At 43.2% G+C, this 9,706-nt stretch overlaps 1 protein-coding gene across 2 annotated transcripts in view; it reads right to left on the minus strand.

Annotated features, from left to right (window-relative positions):
• Nucleotides 1-9,706, minus strand: part of ACVR2B (activin A receptor type 2B) — a 138,290-nt gene that overhangs the window by 7,024 nt on the left and 121,560 nt on the right. For both annotated transcript variants that reach the window (XM_025200452.1, XM_025200453.1), the window contains exons 8-10: nt 6,550-6,664; nt 4,682-4,820; nt 477-607 (exon numbers count right to left, since the gene is read on the minus strand). In XM_025200452.1, coding sequence (XP_025056237.1) covers nt 477-607; nt 4,682-4,820; nt 6,550-6,664 — 385 coding nt within the window. The remainder of the gene's footprint in view (nt 1-476; nt 608-4,681; nt 4,821-6,549; nt 6,665-9,706) is intronic.

A 9,706-nucleotide genomic window follows, 5' to 3' on the forward strand; every position in this document is an offset into this window, starting at 1 on the left:
TAGGGAAATCCTTGCCTCTTGTATAATTTCTGGATGACATAACTCTAATGGTAGCAAAGAGTCGCACAATATTTGCGCGCGTTCCATTTCTAATTATGGCAACAGAAGGTGAAACAGCTGATCACAATCAAAGTAAAAGAGCAGCTAAACTGCCCAAGAGAAAGGACACTGCAAGTGTCCTTGTACTCAACCCTGTGCTGCTGGCTTCAAAGGGAGACGGCCAAGGGAGTTGGGGCCTGATTTTTAGAACTGCTCAGGACTGGTTGATCCCGCAGAGGGTGGGCGCTCTTTGGAAAATCAGTCCCATCAGAAGTTCATCTGCAGTTTAGTTTATGCCTCAAGACAACAATGTCCTGCCAAACTGTGAAAGAGAATTTCCCTATTTTAATTGGTTTGAATTTAACAGTTGATACTCAACCGCCCTAATTCTAAGTACCAGGAAAAACATTTGAAACCATTAACAGCAAGGGACGTACAGGGTGTTTCAGCCAGTGATCTTTGAAAACAGGGCGCATCTTCTTGTGAACCACCACTTCTTGCAGGTCCTCAAGGGATGGGTGCTGACCAATCTCTTCTTCAAAAGGCAGCATATATTCATCCACTGGACCTGAGGTGCATGGAGAGAACTGTATTAGTAAAGAGAAGGACTCCAGAAAGCCTCTTCACTTTGTGATGTGCAATTCCACAGCAACAAGAAGAACATGCACCTGCAAAGCAAAGCATAAACAGTGAACATGCTTCATGTGTCCTTCTAGAGAGACATGATTTATGCTCCTCTACAATAAGGTTTGCTGTCACCTGTTTCAGTCCCTGAATTTCATACCAAGGGTCTGCTATGAGTCCTAACTTTTCCACAATAGTCCAAATGTCCTTTTCCTACTAGAAATCAGAGGGGTTTTGTTTGTTTAAATGAAGCCAATTAACCCTTGTTCATCAAATCCTGAATTTATTCTTCTGGCAGCAAATATTTAAACGGCTAGACATTTTGCACTGGGTACTAACTTCTATGGTCAAGTACCCATGAAATATTCTTCATTGGTTCTTTCATGACCTCACCTGCTTATAGGCTTAAGTCAATACAGCCATCATTTAGCTGGCTGGTTTTGATTACTGCACCAGGGTAGTTGTTCCAAGCACTTTCCAATAAAAGCTTAGACATTCATACTTAGTATGTAGCTGCCATCCAGTTATGCTGTTATCCTTGTTGGAAGGAGGACATCTTCACAGGAAGGCACATCTTGCAATGAATAGCAAATTCTTGCAATTCTTTTTTCAGGGTTTTGAAGGACATTTACACTAATAACCCAAGACAGAATGCAGGAATATGTTAAGGCTAAATATGGCTAAGATTAACCCATAATGTTGAGCCATGCATTAGGGCCTCACAATCTGGGAGCTGCTTTGGAGCCCAGCATCTGGAGAAACTTATCTGGGTCAAGTCCACTTTTAACATGTAGGCAACCACAACATGAAAAATACCTGTGTACCATTTCTGAGTTAACAGTGTAAAAGGACAGATAAAGCATGCTACTGACTATTCCTACTTGCAAGTGCAGGAGGAGAACATTGCCAAGCATGGATCTACAATGATCTGGACCACGTGAAAATTGTTGAAAGATGCAACACAGGTTCCAGACTACACCTAAAACTGCGATTTATTGAAACATCACTTGGTGTTGTGACATTCTTGCTTGTACTCCGACACATGACAGCCCAATTAAAATGATCGGGTTGCTTTAGGGTTCTCAGATAAGACTCATTGTTTCTCAGCATCAAATGGTGACTTTCAAGCAGGACTGTTCAAACTAACATAAAAACAAGAATGGGGTTATTTTATCTGAACAAGAACTGTTGGACCTCAAGAACGCATTGTTAAAATATTCTAAAGAACAGTTCAAATGTTTTGTTTTTCCTGCTCATGTGGTACTAGGACTGAAACAAGCCCGGACTTTCTGGTCAAAGTACGATCCAGCTCAACAGATATAAGAACAATGCTAATAAAAATGTAATAGGGTATTTTTTTCTTGGTTGAGAACAGCTTTAATCAACAGTGTCCTGGATTTCAGCAAACACCCAAAAACCCAAATTGCAGATCAAAATGTACCTGGAAATGCACAGGAAGCTAGTCTACAGATGAACTCACTAAATCTGAATAGATTCATAAGGGAAGAGAAGAGCCTTTAAGGACAGGCCAATTAAGGGGGTCATTTCAGTAAGCCTGAAGGTGTCGCAAGATATATTGCTTATTGGGTATCAATTATTTCCACGTAAAACATTGACACTTGACAAGCTGCAATATTTGTGGGGCGGGGGGTCTCTCCAACTGCCAGCCTTGTACGTTCAACCTGGATTCGTGAGCTGAGCAGGGTTATTGCTGGCATGTATACCTCCAGCAGTTACAGGTCCTCCTACCCCACAATATGCATGTGCATCCCACTGTCTTTAACCTGAAGTCCAAAGCTTTGTTGCTGCAGGGTGAATCATTACAATTCAGGTCAACTTCCCATTGCTGTAGAGGTTCTGCCATCCACAAGACTAAACACATTTGGCACAGCAGACATGACGCTAGGTGTACGCAACCAGTGTGCTGAGCAAGAAAACTCTGTTTATACAAAGTCCCTTCAGAGGTCGAACTGCTCTATGTTCAATGCAGCTCCCGCTCAAGTCAAAGGAAGCCTTCCTGTTGACTTCAATGAGTGTTGTACAAGGCCTCTTTCACCCCCATGGTACCACTCTCCTCCTGCTGCCCTTCCCATGTCCTGGTATAGACAATAAGCTCCATTTAAAGTATATGATCAAACACCCCAGTTACAATGGGGTTTCTAAATGCTACTGTAATACAAACCAGCAATAATATTGAGTAATAAGCACCTTGAGGACTGGACTGTCCACTCCATTGCCTGATTCAATCCCAAAAGTTCAGAGTTGCAAGTCAGTCTTGGAGCTGACAGAAACAAAATGATTGCTTCTGCATCTCCGTGACTTCTGACAACATCAGGCAATCTCCTACACACAGCAACCCTGTCATTCAAGACTAACTGTGCTAATAGCACATGGTGCATCTTTGGCAGCATGTGGGATAGATACCACAGTTTCAAGCACTGTTTTGACGAGGGAACATTAAGGAAAAGCCCAGGGATACCAGGGCAGCAAACTCTAGTGGCTAACCACCAGAGAATCAAGGCTTCAGAAAGGAGCTACCGAAGGCAGCAACAGGGGCAATGCAATCAACCTGGGCCAGTTTTGAGATGGAACCTCATATTTTTATGCACAGGATTAAAGGCCTTAGTTTCTGTGATAGCAGGGGGCAATCTTTGGTTCCTAAAGGCTTTGATTTTACTTTTTTTTTTTTTCCAATTGAAGTGTTTAGGGTTTCGTTCTTGCAATTTGGACAGCATCATCATAAATTCTACAGGGGCTAGGTCTGGCATGAGGACAGCTACGTCAGCCCCAGCACGTCTTTCTTCTGAGACCTAAGCAAGCTCCAAACTTAAGTGAAAGCTAGTAGGTTCTGACAAAACATGAGACCCCCTTTCACTGGCAACAGATACATGCTGCACGGAGCATATTTAATGCTCTGAAAGAAGTCCCACTGTCAACTGTTCTCTCCTTCCCCCACCCTCCATAGTGGGCTCCCAACCATTTTGCAATAATTGGCATATTAGTAACATACTTGGACACAAACACTGCAAAATCCAGGGGGAATAACAGTCTATTTTCAAAAACAGATTCACTGCATAATAAGAACATGCCATTACTCGAAATACGTTATTTTTTGCCTTGAAATCTGCTTCTCTTTCCCATTCTATGCCATTATTCTATGCATATAAAATGTCACTTAACAGACCTGATAAAAACTATTTAAGAATGCAGTGGAATAGAAACTTAGATATCCCGAACCCAGGTAGAAATCAGCAATTTACAATATTCAAGCATCGGCAACTGATCTTAGGCTTAATTTTATACAACAGAAGATCATCTTTTGTCTGCACCGGGCTCCCTCTAAACTTAAGAACTTAAATGTGGGGTCAGTAGATTCACGTTGGAAATGTGATGCACTGTAGGCAATGCTTGGTCACATGTTTTGGTCATGTCTTACTATTAGCTTTTTTTGGAAAATAAATTGTAATGAGAGTTACCATGGTTTGGAACAGAGCATTGATACCTTTGGCAAATATGTATGTTCTTGGGTCTGTCCCTAAGGAAATAAAACTGAACCCTTCCTTCCAAGTTAGCATTCTTACAGCAGGCCTTGTTAGTAACATGCAGGCTTATAATGCTGCCCTGGAAAAGTAAGACATCTTCAAAAGTTAAAATTAGGTACAACGAGATGGCACAGCATCTATGGAGAGAGTCATGTTTAACAAGTTTAACTGCTTTGAAAAATTTAGTACAATTTGGAAAAAAATGCTTGGAGTGTTTGGATAGCTAGAGTGTTGCTCATTGCACACTTCTTTTCTATCCCACTCTTTTCCTCCTTTCTTGCTTCCTTTTACTGCTGAATGCTCATCATTGACATGTACAGTTGTTATAAGTTTTTTCTCATTTTTGTATTGTATTAAAAAAGAAATCAATGAAAAAGAGCACGTCATTAACTCCACAAAGCCATCATTATTCTCCGGACAAAATGGCTCTACTGTAGCAGAGTTATCTACAGAGATATGGGGAACTTTACACTTACCATCGACTGCTTTGCACCTGGAGACTAGCTCCCACAATACTAGTCCCATTGCATACATGTCTATTCTCAGGAAGGCATCTCGCTGGAAGTTGATTGCCCCCTCTAGCACCTCAGGAGCCATGTACCTCCTTGTTCCCACCTATGCAGAGAGAGAAAACAGAATGAAGTGAAATTTTGTCTTGGCCAAATCAAGAGATAGGTGGGTTTGTATGAACTGCAGCAGCTCTGCCAACTACAAGGCTACTTCTGCTAAGCTGGCTTCAAACAAAAGCTCTTTCTGGCACTATTCCTCATGGAAACCACTTCACTCATGCAAAACAGTTGTAAAGCACACATCCCTTACTGCATGCGCATGCATATGATACTCATTTAGATCATTATTATTCACTGAATTAAATGCAATGAGATAAGACAACCATGGCTGAAATTGTTTCTCCAGCCATCCTAACACATACCCGCACATAAAGACATTTCTGGAAAGACTTGAAACATCCTAAGCTCTAGTTAGGCCCTGTTATTTGATTGCATCTGATGGCTCAAGTCTACAAAAGAATGGAAGACTGGCGAATTAGAAATGGTTTAACAGGACTGGATAAAACACTCTTAACCATGTGCTGAAGAGAGGCAAACTATAACCCTGGGAAGGCAGTTCTAACCATACATAAAAGAGCTGCAAACCCACATGGTGGGTGTGTGCAGTGGACCCCCCCCCCCAAAGCAGTGGCACTGGTAGGAAAAGAATAGAGTAAATCAGAGAATCACCCAATTCAGTGCTGGAATTCAGTCTTTCTTGGGAAGTCTGTGACAAACTACTCATCTTAGCAGTGTCTGATTGTGGGGCAAATACTGAATAGAAGGTGCAGAAGGAGTAGCCTACAAATCCAGAGAAGGGTAACAAAAATGGTCAAAGCTGTGGCTCGATTTGCACTGGCATTGGTAACTGCCACAACTCCCTTCTGGGACAAAGACAAAGTAGTAGAAAGGATTTGTATAGCACATTCAAAAATATTAAGGGTATAAAAAGTAAAATTATTGGTTCTTCCTTTATACCCACTGGGTAACATGAGAACCAGGGGGTCATTCGTTGAAATTTAAAAGGCATCAAATTTATAACCAATAAAACTGTAGTAATTTTTTATATGCTGCATGTAGTCCGCTTACAAGATTTATTGCTGCAAAAGGTCAGGCAGGCAGCTACAATGGCTGAATTTTAAAAAATAATTGAATAATTTTGCAACTATTAATATTTGATGCCAACACAATAAAGATTGATCAAATCTCACATTTCGTGGTATAAGCCGATTATCTCCTGGGGTCAAGATGGACTCCACCTCCTCACTATGCAGCACTGCACAAGTGATGATGAATACTACTGGAAAGGCAAACTAGCTGCTTTCCTCTGCAACAGCAGATAAAAGCTACTAGTGGAGCCACATTACCTTAAAAACAGCAGGTAGAAAGCATCTCACAGTACAGGAAATTTAAGATCTTCTGCCACTATCAAGAATGCTAGTGCACCTTTTGTTTCTTCCAACCAGTAATTTAAATGGAATTAAAATTTGAAATACATGCATGTGGTAGTGATGACACAAATGTCAAACTGGATCTAGACCTTGCTCCACATTCACCCCAACTTCTGCTCTTTGAACAAAGGCTTCCAATAAAGCTCATTTAAAACCAGTGACTAAAGAGAGATTTAGTGTCTATATCCTTGCAAATTAGTCAGGATCAAGTACTCCTGCAATCTCCTGTCCCCCAGTAACCATCCCCTTTCTCCTGCATTTATGGAAACGCTACCCACACACATCAGAAAATGTGGCCAAGATGTGGGAAGCCCAACAATTCTTTAAAGAAAAGATAATCATTACCTGCCCGTGGGTATCCCCTGGGGGTTTTCCAGGTTCAAACCGTACGGCCAGTCCAAAGTCAGCTAGAACTGCTGTTAAGTCATTCTTCAGCAACACATTTTTGCTCTTGAAGTCCCTGTAGACAGGCAGAAAGCGTGTGGGGGTGGGTTTCAGGTGGCACAAATCCATCACTTTTAAATATACCAGGTTAAAACTGGATTGATTTCACTGCCGAGCGCAAGACGAGCTCCCTTATCCAGCACGGGCAAAATATACTCAAGACACATTTTTTAGCTTGGGATCCGATTTGATCTATGAAAGAAATCAACAAGCTGAAGCCAAGTTTACTGGCGTATTTAACATAACTCTTTCCCTTTCACCATACCTTCCCTTTTCAGCACTTTTAGAGAATACTCCCATCTCCCAGAACCCCAAAACACAGCCAGACGAACATGCTGTATTGGGAGCGGTATCACAACCCCTCCTGCAAACACCAAGCTGAAGAGTTTCATGCGCTGCACAGGACGGGGCCCGGTTCACAGATTCTGGGCCTTGTACTGAAAGCAAGTTCACACTTCTTTAACAGGATGGGCAGCTGTGTGCCTGCAGTAGTGCCACTTTGTGTCCTTGGTCCTCCAGTCAAAGGCTTCCTTCTTTTCCCCCCTTCGCTCACTCCTTTTTTCCCCCAATTCACTCCTTTTTTCCCCCAATATAGAAAGCTTGGGTCTGGGGTACCCAACCTGCTCCTAAGTGGACAGTCACACTGGGTTTATCACAGCTTAAGAAACCAGAAGGGGAGAGGATCAGCAGAACCAAAAAAAAACCAGGGAAGGAAGGATTATTTTAGAAAAGAATCAAAGGAGGATGAGGAAAACAAGGAGACAGCAGGGGCTGAACTGAAGGGATCACAACAACAGAAACCAACACAGCCCCGCACACCACATATAAGGACATATTCTCCCCTCCTCCTTGCCCCACCCCCCAGCAAGGCGCATAAAGACAGGTCCCTTGCCCAAAGTGAGGGCTGTTAAAGCTCTGTATAAAAGTTATATTTCATACAAATATGAGAAGCAATAGCCAGTATTTCACACCAGTGGCAGCACTCCCTGGCCCCTCGTCCCTTAGAGGGGTTTGAAAAAGGGGGAAGAGTGCAGGCAGGTGCAACAAAAGGCTGTATTATAAAGTGGCAATGCAGCGATCACTCCAGACCACTCCTTTCTCCTTTGGTAGATACTGGGCTTTAAAACACAAGTGACTCAGCAAATCTGACTGCAGCTTTTCCTCGAAAAAGTACCTACAAATCCACTTTTCCCAAATTCCCAGTTGCTTGCATGTTATAAGCAACCAATTCTTACTCCCAGCCCACATACTTGCTGTATTCCTGATTCCTGGGAATATGTAGTCTGAGCTAGCTGGCTTTAAGTTGGCAAGTCCAAATACTGCCAGCAGCCCCATGGGACTTGGAACAGGCTGCTGAATCTGCCCTGGAAACTGGGTAAATAAATACTCATCTAAATGGATAGGTTCATGCTTGGGCATATTTTGTAGTTTGTACTGAGCTTCCTGCTGCTGGAGCTACACTGCTGGGCATACCCGAAGTTAGCCAGTGCAGAGGTAGCTTGGGCATTCCTACCCCTGCTGCAGACACAGCGATACCCTTGCTTACGGGCTTATTTTAAAGTCAAGGTAAGGATGAAGCAGTCAAAGATTTTTGAATGAAATGCTGCACAATCCATAAGATACAGCTTCAAAGGGAATTTGGACTCTTGTCAAGGATTAGTGGTCAAGACACCTAGGAGAGCCAATCTCTCTCTGGTCTGGGAGCTAAAAAGTTAAAACAGAATAGATCACCAAGACAAAAATCTATTGAATCCTGTAGACAGGGTGAGCTGACTTCAGTTGATATCAGCTAACTTCCGAAGAGGCCTGATTCAGTAGGCCTGGGCTACTGCCCTAACTAAGACATAACCCAAAACATTGCTCCACATCGTCCCTGGAATCACTCCAGTTCATGCAAGTGCTTTCTATGTTGTTATCTGAAAAGGGATGTTTGCGACTATAATTAAATTACAGACCTTGGACAGCAGATGGCAATGCCCTGTAAGCTCAGCCTTATAATTTCCCTATCATCAATTCATTCAGCGACCCTGTTCATTGCAGGGCCTACACAACACAATGAACAAGGGCAGACAACTATCCTACACTAAAGTGACTTGTCAAAATGCTTTGGGAAGAGAGGAAGTGCTAAGACAAACACGGGAGGTGCCACACCTCCCAGTGTCACCTGGCAAGGGCCACATGTACAGCAAGGCTGGGTCACCCAACCTCCCACCTGGAGAAAGGAAACGTTCTGCCTTCCTACAACAATGTGCAAAGCTGGATGCTAAACAGTTCAGGAGGGGAAGTGGCTTATTCCACTGTACCGGCGTGAAGCTGGTGGAGCTGTCACAGCTCCTGAATACTGTGTGAATACATATAGTGGGGGTCTTCACCCACTCTCTAGCGGGACTTCTGGAGCAGGAACCCAAAAGCCAGGCACCTTAAGCTCCTAGCATCAGTACTCACCTCATCAGTAAGCTTAAGCAGACCCTCCCCCAGTAGGTCAAAGGCATGCAATAGAGGTAGCAAGTAATGCAGAGACTTTGCAGAAGGGTTTATAAAAACAGTCACTCTACTTCAGACAGCAAAAAGGATATAAAAAGCAAAGTAAAACACATGCCCTGCACCCCTATTGCCCTTTCCTCACAGCTCTCGAATAATTGCACTGAATTCACTCCTCTACCCCTAGAGTATGCAACCCTCTCCTGGCTTCAGAAAGAGAAAAACACGCCTCTCTGCCAGGTGACACCTGGTCAGCCTCAAACCTTCCTGTCAGGCAATCAGGTGCCTGGTGGACTGGTTCTTCTGGACTCATTGATTTCAGGAGCCTCCACCAGAGTTTCTGCATGCTCTGCTGCTCGCCCAGGGTCACCAGCCTCAGAATACCAGCTCAAGATGGAGATATGATGAGAAGAGATGGCACGGACCAGCCCCATGATCAAAATGAAGTTTGCAATTGGACACAGACATGGAGAAGAGCTCCTGATGCCAAACATGAATGCCCAAGTTGTACATATATCCCTAAATTATCAGTGCTGCGAGGAGTTGCCATCATAGCACACACCACTCAAATGGAAAG

Source organism: Alligator sinensis, unplaced genomic scaffold (genome assembly GCF_000455745.1).
Source record: "Alligator sinensis unplaced genomic scaffold, ASM45574v1 scaffold599_1, whole genome shotgun sequence".
Taxonomy (NCBI): Eukaryota; Metazoa; Chordata; order Crocodylia; family Alligatoridae; genus Alligator; species Alligator sinensis.